The sequence below is a fragment of the Pseudorasbora parva genome, chromosome 25 (genome assembly GCF_024679245.1).
Source record: "Pseudorasbora parva isolate DD20220531a chromosome 25, ASM2467924v1, whole genome shotgun sequence".
NCBI lineage: Eukaryota > Metazoa > Chordata > Actinopteri > Cypriniformes > Gobionidae > Pseudorasbora > Pseudorasbora parva.
Genome location: NC_090196.1, coordinates 34,886,941 through 34,914,449, shown reverse-complemented (window position 1 = coordinate 34,914,449; position 27,509 = coordinate 34,886,941). Strand labels below are relative to the sequence as shown.

General features: G+C 38.5%; 2 protein-coding genes across 3 annotated transcripts in view; one reads left to right on the top strand and one right to left on the bottom strand.

Moving 5' to 3' along the window:
- The first annotated feature begins 1,901 nt into the window (after positions 1–1,901).
- On the top strand, positions 1,902–20,738 carry irak4 (interleukin-1 receptor-associated kinase 4). Of its 2 annotated transcripts, XM_067436251.1 has the most exons (11): positions 1,902–2,326; positions 3,718–3,902; positions 8,455–8,577; positions 9,554–9,714; positions 11,310–11,374; positions 11,885–12,106; positions 14,904–15,090; positions 16,805–16,867; positions 16,975–17,133; positions 18,359–18,422; positions 20,599–20,738. In XM_067436251.1, the coding sequence occupies exons 1-10, from the start codon at positions 2,169–2,171 to the stop codon at positions 18,410–18,412; spliced, it is 1,377 nt and encodes a 458-aa protein (XP_067292352.1). In that variant the 5' UTR covers positions 1,902–2,168; the 3' UTR covers positions 18,413–18,422; positions 20,599–20,738. The 2 variants fall into 2 exon arrangements, with proteins under 2 accessions (XP_067292352.1, XP_067292353.1); XM_067436252.1 differs by lacking the exon at positions 8,455–8,577.
- The window catches only part of twf1a (twinfilin actin-binding protein 1a), a 19,465-nt gene continuing 11,468 nt past the window's right edge, over positions 19,513–27,509 (bottom strand). The window contains exons 8-9 of the mRNA XM_067436253.1: positions 20,626–20,747; positions 19,513–20,016 (exon numbers count right to left, since the gene is read on the bottom strand). Of these exons, the coding sequence (XP_067292354.1) occupies positions 19,852–20,016; positions 20,626–20,747 (287 nt within the window). The 3' untranslated portion in view covers positions 19,513–19,851. The remainder of the gene's footprint in view (positions 20,017–20,625; positions 20,748–27,509) is intronic.

Below are 27,509 nucleotides of genomic sequence, written 5' to 3'. Positions count from 1 at the left end.
ATGCAAAAGGACAGTGAGAAGCACAGATAGAGTAACCCAACACCTGACACTTAAAGGGTTAGGTCAAACAAAGATTAAATATATGTCATTAATGATGGTTTAGAACGGTTAAGAATCAGCGAATTGATTCATGATTCAGATCGCGTATCAAACTGCTGAAATCACAAGACATTGGCGATCCGAATCATGAGTCAATTCGCTGATTCATAACCATTTGAATCTTTATTTGAGGATTGAAAATAAATGCGGAAGAGAAGACAATGCTGTTTGTTTAAATTTCCACCTTGATCTTCAAAAGCTCTGATCTTCCCTTCTTCTTATATATATATATATATATATATATATATAGAGAGAGAGAGAGAGAGAGAGAGAGAGAGAGAGAGAGAGAGAGAGAGATTATCTCAAGAGGAGCAAACAGTTAAAAATCCAAATTTTTGACAAATATATGAAAGCTTAAATAAAAGATGTCTAAGATAAGTTTATGTATAATTGTAGAGCATTAATTAAAAACAACACAAGCAACAAACAAACATTTGTAATTGGGTATGCATGTTTGTATGTATGCATATGTTTATACATGTATATTGTTTAGGTTTGCATTTTGATGGGTAGATGTTGTTTGTTAACTAGGGTAGGCGTAATAAGCCACAGCTTCAGCCTACACCTCTTCGGTTATTCTCCTGGTTTGTAATGCATTTGCTGTATACATTATGTTTGAGGTTTAGTAACTGAATAACCGAATAAACTTTCATTACTTCACATACAGACACATCTCTAATGTGGGACATGTTGACTGGGTGTGTGAAAGACATTATCAGATATTGTATCTTTTAGTTTTTAGTTTTTTTTACAAAGATTGGATAGGAAAATTATGTTCCTCTTTTATCAATCTGTGTTAGAAAGTGTTATCAGATATGGCTTGTCCATCTGGTATGGAAATCTCCCTGTAAAATATAAATCAGAGATACTGTACATTGGTCAAACTGCTTTGAAAAACATTGGACTGAAAGACTATCCCAGTACTGAGACTCTGTGCAAGAAATGCGCAATGTGAAGGATTAGTTTACTTCACGTGAACATTTCCTGATATTTTACTATCCTGATCTCATCCAAGATCTTCATATATATATATATTAGTCTAAAAAAAAAAGTTTTTTTGAGGAAAACATTTCTTTTTCTCCCCATCATACTTCCATGGCAATCAAAATGTTAAAGGTCCAAATCAATGCTGTTTCCAAATCAAGTGCTCCTTTCAGACGCTTAAAGTCTATTAGTTGTACTGCATGCATCTTCTGTAATCACTAAAATATGACACTAAAACATTGTTTTAAATATTCTAACATACTTGAAATATTTACTAACTTACCTAACTTACATAAATAATGACAATAGTTGCACACTGCAAAAAATGCTCTTCTTACTCAGTAATGTTGTCTTGTTTCTAGTCTAAATATCTAACAATTCTTAAATCAAGATGCATTTACTAGATCAGCAAAACGACATAAGATATTTTTTCTTGTTTTCTCGGGAAAAATATCTAAATGAAGTGAGTTTTTGCTTAAAACAGAAAAAATGATCTGCCAATGGGGTGAGAAAGATAATCTTATTTCTGATTGAAATCTCGTCTCTTGTTTCCGTCCCAAACAGAAATAAGATTATTTTTCTCACCCCATTGGCAGATCATTTTGCCTGTTTTAAGCAAAAACTCACTTTGTTTAGATATTTTTCACGAGAAAACAAGAAAAAATATCTTATGTCAGTTTACTGATCTAGTAAATGCATCTTGACTTAAGAATATTTAGATATTTGGACATTTTTGCAGCGCAGATGTTTCTTTGTCCTCTACAGAACTGGCCTATCAGCGCCCCCCGCAGGAATAAAACGTCTGTCTCTCATAGTTTATTTTCCTCATAGTCTGAGGTAAACACTCGCTTTTTTAATTAATAAAACTAACTTTGAAACCAGGTGATGTCAGAAGATCTCCGTTTACACCATTTATCAGCTCATTCTCATTTAGGTTAAGTTTAAAGCGGATGTTGTTGGAAGAGGAAATGACAACAGATCAAGGAAGTTACTCAATCTCGGAAAACACAAGAAAAGCCCTGAATGTGTGTGAGAGATTGCGAGTGTGTTTATGAATATTAAACTCCGGCTCGGTTCGGTTCGGGATGTGTGAGGTCACGCGGGACACGCCGGTCCGGAAGCTCCGGTTCTCCGCACTGAGGGCTTTATCTGACCTGCTGGACCCGCAGGAGAGCTGGAGGAGCGTCGCGATGGACATCAACAGAGCGTCCGGAGAGCCCAGATACACACAGCTGCACATCCGGTACATCACACACACACACACACACACACACACACACACACACACACACACACACACACACACACACACACACACACACACACACACACACACACACACACACACACACACATGTTGGTCTATGTGGTTTACAGGGACTCTCCATAGGCGTAATGGTTTTTATACTGTACAAACCGTATTTTCTATCCCCTTACACTGCCCCTATCCCTAAACCTACCCATCACAGGAAACATTCTGCATTTTTACTTTCTCAAAAAAACATCATTTAGTATGTTTTTAAGGCCATTTGAATTATGAGGACATTTGATATGTCCTCATAAACCACATTTATAGTGTAATACCAGTGTAATACCCATGTAGTTATACAAATTTGTGTCCTCATAAACCACATAAACAGGCTCACACACACACACACACACACACACACACACACACACACACACACACACACACACACACACACACACACACACACACACACACACACACACACACACACACACACACTACCCATATCCCTAAACCTACCCATCACACACACACTGCCCCTAAACCTACACACACACACACACACACACACACACACACACACACACACACACACACACACACACACACACACACACACACACACACACACACACACACACACACACTACCCATATCCCTAAACCTACCCATCACACACACACTGCCCCTAAACCTACACACACACACACACACACACACACACACACACACACACACACACACACACACACACACACACATACACACTACCCGTGTCCCTAAACCATGTGCAGAACAATAGATTTAAATAATATCATGTTTTGGGCGATTTATAAGCCTTTTTAACTAGTGAGGACCAGTCCAATGTCAAACTAGTGAGTTGTTTAACTTGTTTTCATATTTACTATGTACATACTATGTTTACATAAGTATTGCCAAACAAGGAACACACACACACACACACACACACACACACACACACACACACAGAGAGAGAGAGAGAGAGAGAGAGAGAGAGAGAGAGAGAGAGAGAGAGAGAGAGAGAGAGAGAGAGAGAGACACACACACACACACACACACACACAGAGAGAGAGGGAGAGAGAGAGAGAGAGAGACACACACACACACACACAGAGAGAGAGAGAGAGAGAGAGAGAGAGAGAGAGAGAGAGAGAGAGAGAGACACACACACATCACACCTGCCATATGTGTAGAACAATATTACATCTTCAATTAAATTAAAAAAAGAGTATGTATGTGTGAAAATAATATTGGAATTATTCGAATTTCACTTGTCCTGAATCTTATTGGCCATTGTGTTTTTATGTTTTTGTTGCGATGCAGCTGTAAGATGTTGTGTATGGTTGATGGTCTGGTTTCAGGAGGTTTGAAGCTGCAGTTCTCCAGGGAAAGAGTCCCACGATGGAGATCCTGTCCGATTGGGGAACCACAAACTGCACCGTTGGAGATCTGGTGGAGATCCTGAGCCGACACCAGCTATTCGCCGCCATCACGGTCCTGCTGCCAGATGAGATCTGCCACACTAAAGATGAGACAACTAAAGCAGGTATTCTTCTCAGATTGTGCTAGCCTGCCGTGGTCATCCTCAGCTCTAGTCAGAATATGAGTCTGATGCTCAATGGGCTGTGATTATGGGGCGTGTTTCAACCCAACCAGGAGAGACCTCGATTGGACAGACCGACAACCAATCAGAGCAGCGGAGCGACGCATAACGTTATAAATGTCAACAGAACTCAACTGCACTGTGTTGCCAAGTCTGCAGTATTCCCGCCGGTTGTTTTACATGTCCGCGGGTTGAAACAACCTCAATTATGGGATATATAGACCCAGGAATGACAATTATAGCAGCAACCTTGCCAAAATAACACACATTTTACCCCCCAAACGTAGGGCTGGACAATAATTCAATATCAATATATATCGCGATATAATTTTTTTCAATAAGGGTGATACGATTTTTAAACACATTTCCGATATTTCGATATGACTGACGTTCAGGGCGCAGCCGTCAGAAAGAGCAGAACACGATTGGCTTCTTGCGTGATGACGTACAGACACTTAGCCAGTGCTCAGCAGTAGTAGGCTGATGGATCCAACGCGGCACGTTTTAGCTGCAAAAAGAGTTTCCCTGACCGCAACACAAATGTGACTGAACGAGCTTCCACAAGTAAGGAGAAAGACTAACTTTCTTTAGTGGCGTGGAAGTGGTTCGTCTATCTAAAGCACTATTCGCACGGGATTAGTATTATAGAGACCTCTGTGATTGAGAAATGACTCCTCCTCATCTGAGTTTTGCGGCGCATTTGCACGGGATAAGCAAAGCCTGTGATTTTACTCGAATTTACTGACTTCTCCCGGATATGATGTCAAGGCTTTGTTATAGATATAGCTGTATAAAATCATAAACAGGCATCGATATCGTTGTGATTATTTTACAGTAGCCTAATGAATAAATATAATTTCGTTCAGTTAGTGAACAGACGCCATGAACTGAGCTCAGACCAGCGGCAGGAATCAGATTTCATTTATCACGAGTGAGAAGCTGACAATATAGCCTACGGCGGAAGATTCAGTTTCAAAACTAAATGTAAAAGCGCCTATTTAAACAAGCTTGTCATTGTACTGTTCTGTTCTGTTATGTTTTTCATTCAGAACAGTATTGATGTTAATATTAAACACACCATTCAATCAGATTACTCTCAAATTGATACTCATTCTAAAGTGAAAGTACAGTCTTGTTCAAAATAATAGCAGTACAATGTGACTAACCAGAATAATCAAGGTTTTTCGTATATTTTTTTATTGCTACGTGGCAAACAAGTTACCAGTAGGTTCAGTAGATTCTCAGAAAACAAATGAGACCCAGCATTCATGATATGCACGCTCTTAAGGCTGTGCAATTGGGCAATTAGTTGAATTAGTTGAAAGGGGTGTGTTCAAAAAAATAGCAGTGTGGCATTCAATCACTGAGGTCATCAATTTTGTGAAGAAACAGGTGTGAATCAGGTGGCCCCTATTTAAGGATGAAGCCAACACTTGTTGAACATGCATTTGAAAGCTGAGGAAAATGGGTCGTTCAAGACATTGTTCAGAAGAACAGCGTACTTTGATTAAAAAGTTGATTAGAGAGGGGAAAACCTATAAAGAGGTGCAAAAAATGATAGGCTGTTCAGCTAAAATGATCTCCAATGCCTTAAAATGGAGAGCAAAACCAGAGAGACGTGGAAGAAAACGGAAGACAACCATCAAAATGGATAGAAGAATAACCAGAATGGCAAAGGCTCAGCCAATGATCACCTCCAGGATGATCAAAGACAGTCTGGAGTTACCTGTAAGTACTGTGACAGTTAGAAGACGTCTGTGTGAAGCTAATCTATTTTCAAGAATCCCCCGCAAAGTCCCTCTGTTAAAAAAAAGGCATGTGCAGAAGAGGTTACAATTTGCCACAGAACACATCAACTGGCCTAAAGAGAAATGGAGGAACATTTTGTGGACTGATGAGAGTAAAATTGTTCTTTTTGGGTCCAAGGGCCACAGGCAGTTTGTGAGACGACCCCCAAACTCTGAATTCAAGCCACAGTACACAGTGAAGACAGTGAAGCATGGAGGTGCAAGCATCATGATATGGGCATGTTTCTCCTACTATGGTGTTGGGCCTATTTATCGCATACCAGGGATCATGGATCAGTTTGCATATGTTAAAATACTTGAAGAGGTCATGTTGCCCTATGCTGAAGAGGACATGCCCTTGAAACGGTTGTTTCAACAAGACAATGACCCAAAACACACTAGTAAACGGGCAAAGTCTTGGTTCCAAACCAACAAAATTAATGTTATGGAGTGGCCAGCCCAATCTCCAGACCTTAATCCAATTGAGAACTTGTGGGGTGATATCAAAAATGCTGTTTCTGAAGCAAAACCAAGAAATGTGAATGAATTGTGGAATGTTGTTAAAGAATCATGGAGTGGAATAACAGCTGAGAGGTGCCACAAGTTGGTTGACTCCATGCCACACAGATGTCAAGCAGTTTTAAAAAACTGTGGTCATACAACTAAATATTAGTTTAGTGATTCACAGGATTGCTAAATCCCAGAAAAAATTTTTTTTGTACAAAATAGTTTTGAGTTTGTACAGTCAAAGGTAGACACTGCTATTTTTTTGAACACACCCCTTTCAACTAATTGCCCAATTGCACAGCCTTAAGAGCGTGCATATCATGAATGCTGGGTCTTGTTTGTTTTCTGACAATCTACTGAACCTACTGGTAACTTGTTTGCCACGTAGCAATAAAAAATATACTAAAAACCTTGATTATTCTGGTTAGTCACATTGTACTGCTATTATTTTGAACAATACTGTATAATCCGTGTGGGCGCGGCTGCACAGGAATTCATAATGATGCGCATTATGAATGCAGACTTTATTCTTCGTGAAAGATAAAGATAGAAATACTCACAGGAAGAAAAAAAGCTTGCAAAAATTATATACAATCCGCCTAATCCTGACCAAATCACAGAGATGTCGATTCGCACGGGACTACTATCATCACAGGACCTCGGTGTTCGGCGAAATATGGTAGGTCATTTGCGGGGGAATTTTTACTTTACAAATGACAGACATGGCCGATTCACACGGGATTAAGATCACCGACACTCTCTGCAATTATTACAAATCACTAGAGGTCCAGATAATACTAGTCCCGTGCGAATGGGGCTGATATTAAACTTCAGGTTTCAGTGTGCTGCAAAATGTGCCGGAGAGGTGCCGACTAGGGGTGTAACAATTAGGGGTGTGCACGAATATTCGAATAGTCGAATATTCTATCTGTAATTAACATTCGAAAGCTAAAAATACTATTCGAATTTTACTGCGTTGATTTGCTGGCTGTAAATGCAGTAGATCTATGAGAAATCCCTCTAAATCTCGCAGTTATAACTCAATCAACTGCGTGGCGCTGTGGAGCGGGTAAATAAGTTGAGTGTATTTGATCCCAATGTCGTCTGCGGTCTGCCTCGCGATGTGTTTGGAATTACTTAGATGACAATTGAAAATGATCTTACAAAATGGAGTTACTTTTGATAAAATCAGTTAATGAAACTGGGTTATCATAATATCTACTCTAGAACAACGAGAATCACATGACATCCACACACCAGCCGAAGGGGGAAAAAGCATCACTGCGTTCCCGAGCGCGGGTAAGCACATCTGCACCCCGAGTGAGGGCGAGATATATTATGATAGCATTAGCAACAATGTTCTCGAGACAACTGCTTCCTTTAAGTTTCGTCGAGAGTTTAAGAACAGAAAACACTTCACTTAAACTTCACTTAACCGTTATCTGTGTCTTCGCAACGTCTGTCATTGGCACGTTTTCTCACCCGATAATAATATCATCATCCAATATTATCGTTTCTCTCAACATGAAAATGAGAAACAATACAAACAGGACAACGACAACCATAACTTATACCGACTCGCGTGTGTGTGTGTGTGTGTTTGTGTGTGTGTACGTTCTGCACAATATAACATGGCGCTCTGATTTCTTAGTGGGGGTTTTTTCCGCTCGCGCTGCTTGAGCTTATAATGCTTTTGTTCTTTAGGCATTTTTTTTTTTTACACATACTGTTTAATGTTTTAAAACCATATATAATGTAAGCGTGTTGTGTACATTGCCTACTTTTTCAGAAGTTTGTAGGTACAGAAATCCCTTGTGGCAGTTCTTGGTAGTTTTTCTAAAGCTTTTATATAGTTCATATCGATATCGAAATTATATCGTATCGACCAAAATTAAGAAATATATCGTGATATAAATTTTGGCCATATCGTACAGGCCTACCCAAACGCCATATTTTTTCCGGACAACAAATAATCTGCCAATAGGGTGAGAAAAATAATCTTAATTCAAACAGAAAACAAGATTATTTATCTCACCCCACAAGACACAAGACAATTACTTTTGCTTGTCTAGTAAATACTTTTTGTTTTAAGAATTTTAAAATGTTTGGACTCAAAACAAGACAAAAATACTAAGTAAGAAGAGCATTTTTTGCAGTGTAACGAATTGCAGAGATGAATAATTTCTGATAAACACTCTTAGGCTCATCAGTGCAGTGTGAGGAAGTGCTCCGTCCATCCGCAGCCTGCATGCCTCAGGAGACCCGTGTGATGGAGCCGGACAGCAGCACCGGACCGGAGGAAAACACATGGAGCAGCTCCGAAGGTCTTTATATCACACTGCAAAAAATGCTCTTCTTATGGAGTATTTTTGTCTTGTTTCCAGTCCAAATATCTACACATTCTTAAATCACGACGCATTTACTAGATAAGTAAAATAACATGTTTTCAGGGGTAAAAATATCTAAATGAAGTGAGATTTTCCTTAAAACAGGCAAAATGATCTGCCAATGGGGTGAGGAAAATAATCTTATTTCTGTTTGGGACGGAAACAAGAGACGAGATTTTAATCAGAAATAAGATTATTTTTCTCACCCCATTGGCAGATCATTTTGCCTGTTTTAAGCAAAAAACTCATTTTGATTTTATTTGCAACAAAACAAGAAAAAATATTTTATGACGTTTTACTTATATTGTAAATGCATCTTGATTTAAAGGGTTAGTTCTCCCAAAAATGAAATGTCTGTCATTAACTCCTCTCCCTAATGTCGCTCCACACCCGTAAGACCTCCGTTCATCTTCACACACAGTTTAAGATATTTTATATTTAGTCCGAGAGCGTATGCAAGTGTATGCACACTATACTGTCCATGTCCAGAAAGGGAATAAAAACATCATCACAGTAGTCCATATGAGACATCAGTGGGTTAATTAGAGTCTCTTGAAGCATCCAAAATACATTTGGGTCCAAAAATAACAAAAACTACGACTTTATTCAGCATTGTCTTCTCTTCCGCGTTTGTGTTCAATCCTCAAGTAAAGATTCAAACGGTTATGAATCAGTGAATCGACTCATGATTCGGATCGCCAATGTCACGTGATTTCAGCAGTTTGACACGCGATCCGAACTGCTGAAATCACGTATTGGTAAATGTAACCCTTCCCGAGTTCCCTTGACTTGGGTACAAAATACAAACCTAAGTACAGTTGGGTCTCTAGTATAGACAATGGATTCAGTTGGTTAGTTAAATGAGCTTTGAGAGTCACCTGTTACCCATCAGCCCCTAAAACCTCTTATACAGGTTTCCTCACGTTCTCTCACCGCGAGTTGACGGCCATCACAGGGAACTGGGACGATCGGCCCCTGAAGGATGGAGGCTGTCGGCTGGGCTCCGGCGGGTTCGGCGTCGTCTTCAGAGGCCGGATGGGCGACACTTACGTAGCCGTGAAAAAGCTCAATCCTGTGAGTTTGATGTAAAAGACATCAGTAGTGTTGCAAAATACAAACCCAATTCCGAAAAAGTTGGGACACTACAAATTATGAATAAAAACAGAATGCAGTGATGTGGAAGTTTTAAATTTCACGGCATCAACACATCTCAAAAGTTGTGCCAAGGCCATGTTTCCCCCTGTGTGTCATTACGTCTGCGGACTGAGGAGACGAGTCGCTCAAGTTTAGGAATAGGAATGTTGTCCCATTCTTGTCTAATACAGGCTTCTAGTTGCTCAACTGTCTTAGGTCTTCTTTATCGCATCTTCCTCTTTATGATGCGCCAAATGTTTTCTAATGGTGAAAGATCTGGACTGCAGGCTGGCCATTTCAGTGCCGGATCCTTCTTCTACACAGCCATGATGTTGTAATTGATGCAGTGTGTGGTCTGGCATTGTCATGTTGGAGAATGCAAGGTCTTCCCTTAAAGAGACGACGTCTGGATGGAGCAGATGTTGTTCTAGAACTTGGATGCACCTTTCAGTATTGATGGCCTTTCCAGATGTGTAAGCTGCCCATGCCACACACACTCATGAACCCCAGACCATCAGAGATCAGCTTCTGAACTGAGCACTGAGAACAGCTTGGGTTGTCCTTGTTCTCTTTAGTCCGGATGACATGGCGTCCCAGTTTTCCAAAAAGATCTTCAAATGTTGATTCGTCTGACCACAGAACAGTTTTCCACTTTGCCACAGTCCATTTTAAATGAGCCTTGGCCCAGAGGAAACGCCTGCGCTTCTGGATAATGTTTAGATATGGCTTCTTCTTTGACCTATAGAGTTTTAGCCGGCGACGGCGAATGGCACGGTGGATTGTGTTCACCAATGTTTTCTGGAAGTATTCCTGAGCCCATGTTGTGATGTCCATTACAGTATCATTCCTGTATATGATGCAGTGCCGTCTAAGGGCTGAAGATCACGGCCATCCAGTTTGGTTTTCCGGCCTTGACCCTTACACACAGAGATTGTTCCAGATTCTCTGAATCTTTGGATGATATTAGTCACTGTAGATGATGATAACTTCAAACTCTCTGCAGTGTTTCTCTGAGAAACTCCTTTCTGATATTGGTCCTTTATTGTTCTCCGCAGCATTGGGGGAATTGGTGATCCTCTGCCCATCTTGACTTCTGAGAGACACTGCCACTCTGAGAGGCTCTTTTTATACCCAATCATGTTCACAATTGACCTAATAAGTTGTAAATTGGTCTCAAACTGTTCCTCATATGTACATTTAACTTTTCCGGCCTCTTATTGATACCTGTCCCAACTTTTTTGAATGTGTAGCTCTCATGAAATCCAAAATACGCCAATATTTGGCATGACATTTCAAAATGTCTTACTTTCAACATTTGACATGTTATCTATATTCTAGTGTGGCTAAAATATAAGTTTATGAAATTTGTAAATTATTGCATTCCTTGTTTTATTCAAAATTTGTACAGTGTCCCAACTTTTGTGGAATCGGGTTTATACCACACAACTATCAAATCAACATGTTTTGTGTGTTTGCAAAACATTTTACTTGTGCGTTTGAATGAAAGTATAATGGTCATGTTTGTTTTGCTGTAGGTGGACGACGGCTCACCTGAAGATCTCCAGGCTCAGTTTAACCAAGAGATTCAAACTCTCAGGAGGTACAAATATATTAAAATGACATACATTTCTTAATTATATTATATTATAATTTTACTATATATAAAATATTTTATATAATAAAAATAAATAAACATTGTTCATTTTATATAAACATTTGATATATTTATAAATAAAAAAATGCATTTTATAAATACATTAAGAAAAACTGGATTGAATATATTTTTATATTTAATTTAATTATTATATTAATATAAAATATATTTATAAATAATGAAGTGTGTGTGTGTGTGTGTGTGTATGTGTATGTATGTATGTGCATATGTATGCTTACACATATATATGATCAAACATCATATAAGTTAACATAACAAGTTGCTTATAATTCATTACTTTGCTAGTTACTTGGAAAAGTAATCAGATTACATAACTCAAAGTACTTGTAATGCGTTATTTTACTACTTATATATATATATATATATATATAGTATAGTATAGATAGATAGATGGAGCTCTGGAAAAAATGAAGAAGCCACTGTCTCTCTCCTCAGTCTGAAGCATGATAATCTGGTGGAGATGGTGGGCTTTTCCAGTGACCTGCACATGTGTTTGGTGTATAAGTTCATGCCCAACGGCTCGCTGCTGGACCGGCTGGCGTGTTTGGACGGCTCTTCTGCTCTCTCGTGGCGGAGCAGGTGTTCAATCAGCGCCGGAACGGCCCGAGGGCTGGAGTATCTGCACCAGAACAACCACATCCACCGAGACGTCAAGAGGTGAGCGCCGCAACAGTTCACTTTGTTCTGACTTCATCCAACTGTTCCACAGGCTTACATGTGGCCTGGTGTCTGTTTTAGACACAAACATCTTCTGTAAACCAAAGCATTTTTAGAAAGTTTTCAAAAACATTTCATCTTAACATCATCTTAAAATATTAACAAAATGTAGTTTCAGTGTCTTAAGTAAGTTATCAATAAGTTTCCGGTGTCTTCAAAATGTTTTATTTGAGTTAAATTCAGTGTTGGGAGTAAAGCATTACAAGTAATTTGAGTTATGTAATCTGATTACTTTTTCAAGTAACTAGAAAGTAATGCATTATATGTAACGAGAGTTACGTAATCTGGTAACTTTTTCAACTAACTAGCAAAGTAATGCATTATAAGTATTTTATGTAATCTGATTACTTTTTCAAGTAACTAACAAAGTAATGCATTATAAGTAATTTATGTAATCTGATTACTTTTTCAAGTAACTAGAAAGTAATGCATTATAAGTAACGTGAGTTATGTAATCTGATTACTTTTTCAACTAACTAGCAAAGTAATGCATTATAAGTATCTTATGTAATCTGATTACTTTTTCAAGTAACTAGCAAAGTAATGCATTATAAGTATCTTATGTAATCTGGTTACTTTTTCAAGTAACTAACAAAGTAATGCATTATAAGTAATTTATGTAATCTGATTACTTTTTCAAGTAACTAGAAAGTAATGCATTATAAGTAACGTGAGTTACGTAATCTGGTAACTTTTTCAACTAACTAGCAAAGTAATGCATTATAAGTAATTTATGTAATCTGATTACTTTTTCAACTAACTAGCAAAGTAATGCATTATAAGTATTTTATGTAATCTGATTACTTTTTCAAGTAACTAACAAAGTAATGCATTATAAGTAATTTATGTAATCTGATTACTTTTTCAAGTAACTAGAAAGTAATGCATTATAAGTATCTTATGTAATCTGATTACTTTTTCAAGTAACTAGCAAAGTAATGCATTATAAGTATCTTATGTAATCTGATTACTTTTTCAAGTAACTAGCAAAGTAATGCATTATAAGTATCTTATGTAATCTGGTTACTTTTTCAAGTAACTAACAAAGTAATGCATTATAAGTAATTTATGTAATCTGATTACTTTTTCAAGTAACTAGAAAGTAATGCATTATAAGTAACGTGAGTTATGTAATCTGATTACTTTTTCAACTAACTAGCAAAGTAATGCATTATAAGTATCTTATGTAATCTGATTACTTTTTCAAGTAACTAGCAAAGTAATGCATTATAAGTATCTTATGTAATCTGGTTACTTTTTCAAGTAACTAACAAAGTAATGCATTATAAGTAATTTATGTAATCTGATTACTTTTTCAAGTAACTAGAAAGTAATGCATTATAAGTAATGTGAGTTATGTAATCTGATTACTTTTTCAAGTAACTAGCAAAGTAATGCATTATAAGTATCTTATGTAATCTGGTTACTTTTTCAAGTAACTAACAAAGTAATGCATTATAAGTAATTTATGTAATCTGATTACTTTTTCAAGTAACTAGAAAGTAATGCATTATAAGTAACGTGAGTTATGTAATCTGATTACTTTTTCAACTAACTAGCAAAGTAATGCATTATAAGTATCTTATGTAATCTGATTACTTTTTCAAGTAACTAGCAAAGTAATGCATTATAAGTATCTTATGTAATCTGGTTACTTTTTCAAGTAACTAACAAAGTAATGCATTATAAGTATCTTATGTAATCTGGTTACTTTTTCAAGTAACTAACAAAGTAATGCATTATAAGTATCTTATGTAATCTAATTACTTTTTCAAGTAACTAACAAAGTAACACATTACTTTTCTTAGTACAGAGGCATTGTGTGTCAGTGTGTGTGTGTGTGTGAACATGAGGGTTATTGTAGTTCTACACTAAATATGAGCATACATTTACTAATCGCACTTGTACAAAAATATTTAGTATTCTTCAAAATAAGTAAAATCCGTCAAATGCAAAATCAGAATACTATGTTCAATAAAACAAATATTTTTATGCATTTAATCTCACCTTTGATGAGTCAGTTAAACCATATTAATGTTTTTGTTTTTATTGGTGAAGTAAGTGCTAAACTTTTTTTCTCCTGCGTCCTATTAATGTCCAGAATGGCAGAAAGGTTCGCTTGAGCGGCGTCCTCACTGCAAAAAAAGCCCTTCTTACTCAGTATTTTTGTCTCGTTTCTAGTCTAAATATCAAAAAAATCTTACATTAAGAAACATTTACTATTGACCATTTACTATTTACTATTGTTTTGGGATGAAATAACTCAAAATGAAGAGAGTTTTTGCTTAAAATAAGATAAATAATCTGCCAATGGGGTGAGACAAATAATCTTGTTTTCTGTTTGAATTAAGATTATTTTTCTCACCCCATTGGCAGATTATTTATCTTATTTTAAGCAAAAACTCTCTTCATTTTGAGTTATTTTCCCCAAAACAAGACAATTACTTTTGCTTGTCTAGTAAAAACTTCTTGTTTTAAGAATTTCCAGATATTTAGACTAGAAACAAGACAAAAATACTAAGTAAGAAGAGCATTTTTTGCAGTGTAATGCATGAATTTGCAACACATCGTTGGAAAACAGCAGTTTTACATTAGAATAATTCTGAATTGTTTCTGTATTTTCGATCACATAAACGCAGCCTCGGTGAGCAGAAGAGGCTCTTTCAGAAACACTGAGTGTCATGTCTGTAACTCGCAGATCTATAAAACAAACCCTGTTATTTCTTCTGTTCGGCAGCGGGAACATCCTGTTGGATGAAGGCTTGGTGGCGAAGATCTCCGACTTCGGTTTGACGCGAGCTTCGGCCAAACAGTCGTGCTCGACGGTCATGACAGGGAGGATTGTGGGAACTACGGCCTACATGGCACAGGAGGCCCTGAGAGGAGAGATCACTCCCAAATCAGACGTCTTCAGCTTCGGCGTGGTGCGCTCATTATTACACTCGTCTTTTCTGTCCTATCCATAGTTTTCACGTCATAACACGCTCATAGGAACCTGGAGGGCAAAACCAGGCTCTCCTCCATTATCCACACGTCATTTTAACCAGGTTTGTAGTCAGTATTAATGCAGTAAAACAGTGATATTAAAATAATAAATTCAATATGCACCTTATTAATGTTGCACGCTTTATGCAGGAAAGCAGATGAACACAGAATATTAGTGCACCACGAGGTTTCTCATTAGGTGTTTTCCCATCGAAACCCATTATAAAGAAAACGTTGCGTTCATATTCGGGGTTTCATCGGCTCGCCTTTATAGTATGCATCTAGCCTGGATGCCAGCCAAACTTAGCCCCGCCCACAAAAATTTTAGGTCGGCCAATTCGGTCTGGCCTGGCTCCATAGAGGAGTAATTATCCCCGAACAGAAACTGTTCGGACCAATGAGATCATCAGGGCGGGCTTTAGACGACGGACAGATGATCAACAGTACCGTAATCATCACGTCATCAAAGGGGCTTGGGTTATATTTACTCGAATCCTAAACAGAGAGCTTGTTTGTATCTGCATCACCTTCACTATTTCTCTCAGAAATGATGATCATGTTGGGTAAGTACTCTGTGTATCATTAAATTATTTTACAACTCTGGCAAAGATTGTGTATTCCAGCCTGATTTCAGCGCGCGTGCAGACAGGGTTGCCAAGTTTTTACAACAAAACGCGCCAACTACTAGGGGGGTTCTCCGGTGAAAAAATGGCATTTGGGGGTAAAATGTGTGTTATTGTGGCAAGGTTGCCTGCTGAAATTCGCACTCCAGGGTCTATATATCACATAATAGTCGCTTCAACCCGCAGACATAGAAAAGAACCCGCGGAAAAAACGCGGACATAGCATCACAGTGCAGTTGAGCTCTGTTGACATTTGACAAGTAATGTTATGCGTCCCTTCGTTGCTCTGATTGGTTGTCGGTCTGTCCAATCGAGGTCTTTCCTGGTTGGGTTGAAACACGCCCCATAATCACAGCCCAATGAGCATCAGACTCATATTCTGACTAGAGCTGAGGATGACCACGTCAGGCTAGTATGCATCATCAAAAAGGTGTAAACTGAATTTGACATTTTAATATCACTGTTTTCGTACATTACGGCACTTTAATGGTTTAAAAGAAGACCATCGTCTGCTTGATCAGCTCGATAACGGGTTTACTGACCGCTTTAAAATCAATCGATTTAAAATAAAACCCAGATCAACAGTTTCAACTTTGCTTAACTGAATCCTTGTTGGTGCAACTCATGTTGAGCGTTTTAAAAACGTCCCGCTGGTTTTAGTGATTGAAATACTGCTGTATGGATCATAACGTGTATCTTGTTCACATATTTTAGTTTTAAGATGGAAGGTTTGTGCTGCGGTTATATGGAGTTCTGTGGCGGTTTTGCCCTCCAAGGCTCCGCGACAGTCACGTGACTGAAAACTGTGGATTGTGCCGTATATCGAGTGAAACGCTTCTCAAACGAGCAAATGTAGGGGCGGGGCTTGATTGTGTCTGTGGGGGATTGATTGGATGATTGTGGTTTGCTATTGGCTGATCTTATGTGAGTGACAGGTGGCCCCGCCCTCATCATCAGAGAAGAGATGAAGTTATTCTGATAGCAGAAAATGTATCTATTTATTAATATTTCAGTTTATTGTATTGTGCAGGTGCTGCTGGAGATTTTGTCTGGTCTTCCTCCGGTGGATGAAAGCCGTGATCCCAAACTACTGGTGTGTGAGCGTTCATTCTGATCTTCTCAAACTCTCTCCCCGTCTGTCTGTCCATCTCAGTCACCTGTGTGTGTGTGTGTGTGTGTGTGTGTGTGTGTGTGTTTCAGATGGAGATGAAGGACGAGATCGATGATGACGAGGTCTCTCTGGAGGAGTTCATTGATAGTAAGATGGAGGGATGGAAGATGGAGGAGGTGGAGAGGATGTATGATGTGGCGTCTCAGTGTCTCTGTGAGAAGAAAAACAAAAGACCCGCAATCGCACAGGTGTGTGTGTGTGAGAGTGAGTGAGTGTGTGTGAGACTGAGAGAGTAAGTGTGTGAGACTGAGAGTGTGAGTAAGTGAGATTGTGTGTGAGAGAGAGAGTGAGTGTGAGAGAGTAAGTGAGTGAGTGTGTGAGACAGAGTGTGTGTGTGAGTGAGAGTGTGTGTGAGTGAGAGTGTGAGTGAGTGAGAGTGTGTGTGTGAGTGAGAGTGTGAGTGTGAGAGTGAGTGTGAGTGAGAGTGTGAGTGAGTGTGTGTATGAGTGTGTGTGTGTGAGTGTGTGAGAGTGAGACTGAGACTGTGAGTGAGTGAGATTGTGTGTGAGACTGAGTGTGTGTGAGTGAGTGAGTGTGAGTGAGACTGAGTGCGTGTGTGTGATTGTTAGTGAGTGTGTGTGAAGAATGAGTGTGTGAGAGTGAGTGAGTGTGTTGAGACTGAGAGTGTGAGTGAGTGTGTGAGTGAGTGAGATTGTGAGTTTGTGTGTTCGAGAGTGTAATTTTGTGTGTGTGTGCAAGTGAGTTTGTGTGAAGGTGTGTGTTTGTGTATGAGTGAGTGAATGTGACTATTTGTGTGTGTGTGTGTGTGTGTGTAAGAATGTGTGTGAGAGTTTGTGTGTGTGTGAGTTTGTGTGTGTGTGTGTGTGAGTTTGTGTGAGAGAGTTTGTGTGACTAATTGTGCGAGAGAGTTGGTGTGAGTGTTTATGTGTATGAGTGAGTGTGTGCGAGTAGGTGAGAGTTTATACGAGTCTGTGCATGTGTGTGTGTGTAAGTGTGTTAGTGAGTGAATGGGACTGTATTTGTGTATGAGTGTGTGAGAGACTGTGAGTGTGTGAGTCTGTGAATGAGTGTGCGTGAGACTGAGTGAGTGTGTGAGAGACTGTGAGTGTGTGTTTGTGCAAGTAAGTGAGAGTTTGTGTGAGGGTACGTGTGTATTTGTGTATGAGCGAGTGAATGTGACTGTATGTGTGTGAGTTGTGTTTGTGAGTGAGAATGTAAGTTTGTTTGTGTGTGAATGTCAGTGTGTATGTGTGTATGAGTGAGTTAATGTGTATGCGCTGTGTGTGTGACTGTTTGAGTGTGTTTTTTAAAAGCGTATGTGTTTTTCCTGTTAAATGTGAATGCTCATGTAAATGTATAACATGTTTTAACACACACACACACACACACACACACACACACACACACACACACACACGTGTATGTAATGTATGATGGTCATTTGATCGTCAGGTTCTCTCTGAGCTGGAAGATCTTCATCTCAAACAATCCCAGAGCTCCGGCTGAGCCGCTCGGGGTAAGTCATGTCACATGATCCGAGTAAATAAACACAGTCCATTCAATGATTTAAATACTTTATTTTCCTCTAAAAAACAAGTATTTGATTGGTCTGAGCACAGACAGGCTACATGTGAAACGTAAGAGCGGCTGCGTCACAGTACGGATGCTAAACAGTGGTTCGCCAAACGACAGTAGATACTCAACATGACCTAGCAGTGAACACACACAATCATACATACACACACACACACACACACACACACACACACACATTCATTCCCCTCTTCCCTTTTTAGATACGTTGAACTTAATAATTCGCCGTGTGTCCTGATGCACTGCAAAAAATGCTCTTCTTACTCAGTAATGTTGTCTTGTTTCTAGTCTAAATATCTAACAATTCTTAAATCAAGATGCATTTACTAGATCAGTAAAACGACATGAGTTGTTTTGTTGAAAATAAAATCTAAATGAAGAGAGTTTTTGCTTAAAACAGGCAAAATGATCTGCCAATGGGGTGAGAAAAATAATCTTATTTGGATATTTGGACTGGAAAACAAGAAATAAAAACTATATAAGAAGAGCATTTCTTGCCGTGTGTGGCTTGATCGTGATGATTGGGAAACAAAAACATGTTCAAACAAAACAGCGCTTGCATAGAAAAATGAGCATCGTGGAAACAAAACACGATCATATCAAAAAATGTGAATGCCGTAAAAAAGGACGCGACCCGTGAGATGTGATGAACGTGATTTGGTAAAAAAGACACGTAACAATGTAACAAAATAAGACACGGTACACTGCAAAAAATGCTCTTCTTACTCAGTATTTGTGTCTTGTTTCTAGTCAAAATATCTAAAAACTAACATTAAGAAAGATTTACTAGACAAGTACAAATTATTGTCTTGTTTTGGGGAAAAATAACTCAAAATGAAGAGAGTTTTTGCTTAAAATAAGATAAATAATCTGCCAATGGGGTGAGAAAAATAATCTTGTTTTCTGTTTGAATTAAGATTATTTTTCTCACCCCATTGGCAGATTATTTATCTTATTTTAAGCAAAAACTCTCTTCATTTTGAGTTATTTTTCCCAAAACAAGACAATAATTTGTGCTTGTCTAGTAAATGTTTCTTAATGTAAGAATTGTTAGATGTTTGGACTAGAAACGAGACAAAAACACTAAGTAATAAAAGCATTTTTTGCAGTGTAAAAGGAATGACGAATGTCTCCTCGTTGCGATTGTGAGTTTGGCACAGTTTAAAAATCACAAAAGCCTCATTTATCATTTCTTAAAATAATTCCGTTTGTTGGTTTTAATATGAAAGCGCACCTCATGATCGGCCCACGGAGGCGTTTGTGTTATCGTGCATAGTTCAGCGCTTCCTGCAGGGGATTGTGGGAAGGAAGCGCTCGACAGCTTCGTGGCCTCTGGGGTTTGTGCGGATGTTTTAATCTTCCTCTCCGTCTCCAGCCCGCCGGATGATCCTCCGCTCCCCCTTTCGGCCCGTAGGCCCGCGCGGTTTGGCAAACGCCTGCTTGTGCGCGTGCTGCTTCGGATGAACCTCGTCGTACAGAAAATCAGCCGTCAGTTCGTCACCGTTATCAATCTCCATCTGAGGGGAAGAAAAGGGCGGCCATTTTAAAATTATTATATACGATTAAAAGAAAATCAGCCGTCAGTTCGTCACCGTTATCAATCTCCATCTGAGGGGAAGAAAAGGGCGGCAATTTTAACATTATTATATACGATTAATTTTTTTTTAAAATCAGCCGTCAGTTCGTTTCCGTTATCAATCTCCATCTGCGGGGAAGAACACGGCGGCCATTTTAATATTATTATATACGATTAAAAGAAAATCAGCCGTCAGTTCGTCGCTGTTATCAATCTCCATCTACGGAGTGGAACACTTTAACATTATTATATATATATATAAATAACAAAAAATTGCAACTTTTTAAAAAAATCATCCTAACATAATATTTTTTATTATTTTATATATTTGTTTATAATTTTATTTGGTTTTACTTCTTATTTGATATATTATTATATTTATTAGGAATATAAATAGTTATATATTTTTATTAAAGTCAAACCAATTAGAAATAAGCTGATAAAATAATAATTAATTCTATTTTGTGAATGATAAGTGTACCAGAGACCGGCTGTAAAATGTTAGCTTGTTTCCCCACTGCAGGCGAATCAAAGCGATGTATGAACTGACCTTCTTCTCCACCTCCATCTGGAGTCTGCTCTCCACCATCTCCAGCAGAGGATTCTTACAGCTGGAGTAAAGCATCCGCTCACGGATACCACAGCTGTATCCCGGCATGGAGTAGATGAACACTGGAGCGGATAGAGAGAGAGGGAGAGGGAATAATGGCATTTCATTTTAACAGGATCAAACATCAGGGACGCAAATATTAAACATGATGTTACCAGATTAGTTGTGTCTGGAGTTCATTGATTTATTTGTGATGCCAAATTGTGCTGACATTGCGAAATTATGTACCAAGAAACGAGAGAAAACCAATGAAATGTTTACATGAGCCTTTTCCTGTCAGCCTTTTGTTTTTCTAAGCTTTTTTGGCAAATAATTTTGTCAGATAAACCTTAATCAAATCCAGTGTTTTGTTTTTCCTTCATATTTAAAAAATAAGAAATATTTTCCTCATATTTTGAAGGTTTAATTGAACTTGCAGGGTCATTAAAAACTAAATGAATGAATGAATATTCACTATATTACATATGCATTATATTTTTTGTTTAGAAATGTTTTGTGATATTAGCTGCTGCAGCAAATATTTGTGAATGAATGAATGAATGAATGAATGAATGAATGAATGAATGAATGAATGAATGTTTGAATAGTAAAAGGTGGTGTCGTGGAGTAGTAAGAAAAAAGGAATCGGGAATGCTGTGCAAGTTCAAGTCAAGTCTCAAGTTCAAATCAAGTCCAAGTCAAGTCTCAAGTCAAGTCTTAACTAAATTCTCAAATCAAGTCAAGTTGTGTAAAGTTTCAAGGTCAAGTCCAAGTCAATTCTCAAGTCAAGTCAAGTCTCAAATCAAGTCAAGTCAATTCTCCAGTCAAGTCTCAAGTCAAGTCAATTCTCCAGTCAAGTCTCAAGTCAAGTCTCAAGTCAATTCTCCAGTCAAGTCTCAAGTCAATTCTAAAGTCAAGTCTCAAGTCAATTCTCAAATCAAGTCAATTCTCAAGTCAAGTCTCAAGTCAATTCTCAAGTCAATTCTCAAGTCAATTCTCAAGTCAAGTCTCAAGTCAATTCTCAAATCAAGTCTCAAGTCAAGTCTCAAGTCAAGTCTCAAGTCAATTCTCAAGTCAAGTCTCAAGTCAAGTCTCAAGTCAATTCTCAAATCAAGTCAATTCTCAAGTCAATTCTCAAGTCAAGTCTCAAGTCAATTCTCAAGTCAAGTCTCAAGTCAATTCTCAAGTCAAGTCTCAAGTCAAGTCTCAAATCAAGTCAATTCTCAAGTCAAGTCTCAAGTCAATTCTCAAGTCAATTCTCAAGTCAATTCTCAAGTCAAGTCTCAAGTCAAGTCTCAAGTCAAGTCTCAAGTCAAGTCTCAAGTCAATTCTCAAGTCAATTCTCAAGTCAAGTCTCAAGTCAAGTCTCAAGTCAATTCTCAAATCAAGTCAATTCTCAAGTCAAGTCTCAAGTCAAGTCTCAAGTCAATTCTCAAGTCAATTCTCAAGTCAATTCTCAAGTCAAGTCTCAAGTCAATTCTCAAGTCAATTCTCAAGTCAAGTCAAGTCTCAAGTCAATTCTCAAGTCAAGTCTCAAATCAAGTCAATTCTCAAGTCAAGTCAAGTCTCAAGTCAATTCTCAAGTCAAGTCTCAAATCAAGTCAATTCTCAAGTCAAGTCAATTCTCAAGTCAATTCTCAAATCAAGTCAATTCTCAAGTCAATTCTCAAGTCAATTCTCAAGTCAAGTCTCAAGTCAAGTCTCAAATCAAGTCAATTCTCAAGTCAATTCTCAAGTCAATTCTCAAGTCAAGTCTCAAATCAAGTCAATTCTCAAGTCAAGTCTCAAGTCAAGTCTCAAGTCAAGTCTCAAGTCAAGTCTCAAGTCAAGTCTCAAGTCAAGTCTCAAGTCAAGTCTCAAGTCAATTCTCAAGTCAAGTCTCAAATCAAGTCAATTCTCAAGTCAAGTCTCAAGTCAATTCTCAAGTCAATTCTCAAGTCAAGTCTCAAGTCAAGTCTCAAGTCAAGTCTCAAGTCAAGTCTCAAGTCAAGTCTCAAGTCAATTCTCAAATCAAGTCAATTCTCAAGTCAATTCTCAAGTCAAGTCTCAAGTCAATTCTCAAATCAAGTCAATTCTCAAATCAAGTCAATTCTCAAGTCAAGTCTCAAGTCAAGTCTCAAGTCAAGTCTCAAGTCAATTCTCAAGTCGTCTCAAGTCAAGTCTCAAGTCAAGTCTAAAGTCAATTCTCAAGTCAATTCTCAAGTCAAGTCTCAAGTCAATTCTCAAGTCAAGTCTCAAGTCAATTCTCAAGTCAATTCTCAAGTCAAGTCTCAAGTCAATTCTCAAGTCAATTCTCAAGTCAAGTCTCAAGTCAAGTCTCAAGTCAAGTCTCAAGTCAATCTCAAGTCAATTCTCAAATCAAGTCAATTCTCAAGTCAATTCTCAAGTCAATTCTCAAGTCAATTCTCAAGTCAAGTCTCAAGTAAAGTCTCAAATCAAGTCTCAAGTCAAGTCAAGTCTAAGTCAAGTCTCAAGTCAAGTCTCAAGTCAATTCTCAAGTCAATTCTCAAGTCAAGTCTCAAGTCAAGTCTCAAGTCAAGTCTCAAGTCAAGTCTCAAGTCAATTCTCAAGTCAAGTCTCAAGTCAATTCTCAAGTCAAGTCTCAAGTCAAGTCTCAAGTCAATTCTCAAGTCAAGTCTCAAGTCAATTCTCAAGTCAAGTCTCAAGTCAAGTCTCAAATCAAGTCAATTCTCAAGTCAAGTCTCAAGTCAATTCTCAAGTCAATTCTCAAGTCAATTCTCAAGTCAAGTCTCAAGTCAAGTCTCAAGTCAAGTCTCAAGTCAAGTCTCAAGTCAAGTCTCTCAAGTCAAGTCTCAAGTCAATTCTCAAGTCAATTCTCAAGTCAAGTCTCAAGTCAATTCTCAAATCAAGTCAATTCTCAAATCAAGTAAATTCTCAAGTCAAGTCTCAAGTCAAGTCTCAAGTCAATTCTCAAGTCAATTCTCAAGTCAATTCTCAAGTCAAGTCTCAAGTCAATTCTCAAGTCAATTCTCAAGTCAAGTCAAGTCTCAAGTCAATTCTCAAGTCAAGTCTCAAATCAAGTCAATTCTCAAGTCAAGTCAAGTCTCAAGTCAATTCTCAAGTCAAGTCTCAAATCAAGTCAATTCTCAAGTCAAGTCAATTCTCAAGTCAATTCTCAAATCAAGTCAATTCTCAAGTCAATTCTCAAGTCAATTCTCAAGTCAAGTCTCAAGTCAAGTCTCAAATCAAGTCAATTCTCAAGTCAATTCTCAAGTCAATTCTCAAGTCAAGTCTCAAATCAAGTCAATTCTCAAGTCAAGTCTCAAGTCAAGTCTCAAGTCAAGTCTCAAGTCAAGTCTCAAGTCAAGTCTCAAGTCAAGTCTCAAGTCAAGTCTCAAGTCAAGTCTCAAGTCAATTCTCAAGTCAAGTCTCAAATCAAGTCAATTCTCAAGTCAAGTCTCAAGTCAATTCTCAAGTCAATTCTCAAGTCAAGTCTCAAGTCAAGTCTCAAGTCAAGTCTCAAGTCAAGTCTCAAGTCAAGTCTCAAGTCAATTCTCAAATCAAGTCAATTCTCAAGTCAATTCTCAAGTCAATTCTCAAGTCAAGTCTCAAGTCAATTCTCAAATCAAGTCAATTCTCAAATCAAGTCAATTCTCAAGTCAAGTCTCAAGTCAAGTCTCAAGTCAATTCTCAAGTCAATTCTCAAGTCGTCTCAAGTCAAGTCTCAAGTCAAGTCTAAAGTCAATTCTCAAGTCAATTCTCAAGTCAAGTCTCAAGTCAATTCTCAAGTCAAGTCTCAAGTCAATTCTCAAGTCAAGTCTCAAGTCAATTCTCAAGTCAATTCTCAAGTCAAGTCTCAAGTCAAGTCTCAAGTCAAGTCTCAAGTCAAGTCTCAAGTCAATTCTCAAATCAAGTCAATTCTCAAGTCAATTCTCAAGTCAATTCTCAAGTCAATTCTCAAGTCAAGTCTCAAGTAAAGTCTCAAATCAAGTCTCAAGTCAAGTCAAGTCTCAAGTCAAGTCTCAAGTCAATTCTCAAGTCAATTCTCAAGTCAATTCTCAAGTCAAGTCTCAAGTCAAGTCTCAAGTCAATTCTCAAGTCAAGTCAAGTCTCAAGTCAATTCTCAAGTCAAGTCTCAAATCAAGTCAATTCTCAAGTCAAGTCAAGTCTCAAGTCAATTCTCAAGTCAAGTCTCAAATCAAGTCAATTCTCAAGTCAAGTCAATTCTCAAGTCAATTCTCAAATCAAGTCAATTCTCAAGTCAATTCTCAAGTCAATTCTCAAGTCAATTCTCAAGTCAAGTCTCAAGTCAAGTCTCAAATCAAGTCAATTCTCAAGTCAATTCTCAAGTCAATTCTCAAGTCAAGTCTCAAATCAAGTCAATTCTCAAGTCAAGTCAAGTCTCAAATCAAGTCAATTCTCAAGTCAATTCTCAAGTCAAGTCTCAAGTCAAGTCTCAAGTCAAGTCTCACCTAAATTTTCAAGTCAAGTCTCAGGTCAGTAGTTTACGAGTCCGTCAAGTTCAAGTCTTTTTGTTTTTTTGCGACTTAAGTGCGACTCAAGTCCAATTCGTTTGTCCATCTCTGTCTAATGTAGAAAAAAATAAGGTTAAAAAGAAAGTTTACATTGAAAATAATATTATTCAAAAATATTCTGCATTGAATACACTCTAATTATCTTCCTTTCGATTTATCACATGGCATATTGTATGTTCGGGGATGACAGACTGATGAGCAGACATGCTGTTTATGACTGGATGTAATATTTGATACTTTGCAGTAAAAGTGGCTCTCATAGAAAAACTAGCGAAGACCGCTGTTCTGAGCGCACTGCAGTTTATCGCTTTAAATGCTCGAGCTTGTGAAAGCAGGATGGGTTCAGACTGGATGTCAATGTTTTTATCGTTCACCGCCTGGTAAAAATCATTCAGAGACTTCAGCGATACCGTTCCTCTGTGCCGTTATCATTATAGTTGTGCTGTATACTCAGCACCCTCTCTGAATCCAGCACTTTTAGAAAACTACCGACCGGTATCCCTTCTGCCTTTCATTGCAAAGACCCTTGAGCGAGTTGTGTTCAATCAACTCTCTATGTTTCTTGAACGGGACAACCTCCTAGACAACAACCAATCCGGCTTCAAAAGCGGCCATTCGACTGAGACTGCCTTGCTCTCGGTAACTGAGGCACTGAGACTGGCAAAAGCAGCTTCCAAATCCTCAGTGCTCATTCTGCTGGATCTGTCTGCTGCTTTTGACACAGTTAACCACCAGATCCTCCTGTCAACACTTAAGAGGACGGGGATCTCAGGATCTGCTCTCCAGTGGTTCAGGTCTTACCTCTCTGGTAGGTCCTACAGGGTGTCATGGAGAGGTGAAGTGTCTAAGTCTTATAATCTAGCTACTGGGGTTCCACAGGGCTCAGTCCTTGGACCACTTCTCTTCTCCATCTACATGTCATCATTAGGTTCTGTCATTCAGAAACACGGCTTCTCCTATCACTGCTATGCTGATGACACTCAACTCTACTTCTCATTTCAACCAGATGATCCTACAGTCAGTGTTCGTATCGCTGCCTGTCTGACAGACATTTCTGACTGGATGAAAGAGCATCACCTTCAACTCAATCTTGCAAAGACAGAATTACTTGTTTTCTCAACCAACCCAGCACTTCATCATAATTTCTCCATTCTGCTTGGTTCATCGACCATAACTCCATCAAGGACAGCAAGAAACCTTGGAGTTGTGATTGATGACCAGTTAAACTTCACTGACCACATTACTGCAACAGCCCGGTCCTGCAGATTTGCCTTATACAACATTAGAAAGATTAGACCCTTCCTATCAGAACAGGCTGCACAACTCCTGGTTCAAGCTCTTGTTCTCTCCAGACTGGACTATTGTAATGCTCTTCTGGCTGGGCTTCCAGCATGCACTATCAAACCCTTGCAGCTGATCCAGAATGCAGCGGCGAGTGGTCTTTAATGAGCCGAAGAGAGCTCATGTTACGCCTCTCTTCATCAAACTGCACTGGTTGCCAATGGCTGCTCGCATCAAATTCAAGGCACTAGTTATCGCCTACAAAACAACCTCTGGTTCTGCACCATTATACCTAAACTCACTTGTTCAGACTTACACACCCTCCAGAAGCTTGCGTTCTGCGAGCGAGCGGCGCCTCGTGGTTCCATCCCAAAGAGGCATGAAATCGCTCTCACGGACATTTTCCTGGACCGTTCCCACCTGGTGGAATGACCTGCCAATCTCAATTCGTGCTGCCGAGTCTGTAGCCATTTTTAAAAAACATCTTAAGACACATCTTTTCCATTTGCACTTGACCAATACAGAATAGCACTTACTGATCACCACAGCAACGACCAAAAGCGCACACTCCTGGATCATATCTACGTCTCTCATCCGGATTTGTGCCTTCAGGCGGGTATGTTACATAGTAATCATAACTATCAGAATCCAGTGTTCTGTATATTGCGTACGTGAGTTTTTGTTGTAGATGGCTATTGCTGCGCGTTTAGCTAGAATACAAAACCAACCCATTGGGCCACTGAATCTGCATTAACGACAACAGCTGGGGCAACAGCCTTAGTCCTAATGGGTTGTAGCTATCTTAGCTATCAAAATCCAGTGTTCGGCACTGTGCGGACGTGAGTTTTTGTTGTAGATGTCTGTCTTTAAAAAAAAAAAAAAAAAAAAAAAAATTGTTGTGTACTGTGCTAATTAATTGAGATTTCTTACAGCTCTTACAGGTTTTTGGCCTTGTCTGTTCCGTTGCTTCTATTACTCTCCCCTTTTTTGTAAGTCGCTTTGGATAAAAGCGTCTGGTAAATGATTAAATGTAAATGTAAATCTTTATCGGTATAGTTATCGTTCTGG

Excerpts from the sequence above, each read along its gene's own strand:
- irak4 (XM_067436251.1), top strand. The coding sequence starts at position 2,169 with ATGTGTGAGGTCACGCGGGACACGCCGGTCCGGAAGCTCCGGTTCTCC. Across the intron at positions 15,091-16,804 it reads ACGTCTTCAGCTTCGGCGTG|GTGCTGCTGGAGATTTTGTC; the intron begins GTGCGCTCATTA and ends TGTATTGTGCAG. Across the intron at positions 17,134-18,358 it reads AAAGACCCGCAATCGCACAG|GTTCTCTCTGAGCTGGAAGA; the intron begins GTGTGTGTGTGT and ends TTTGATCGTCAG.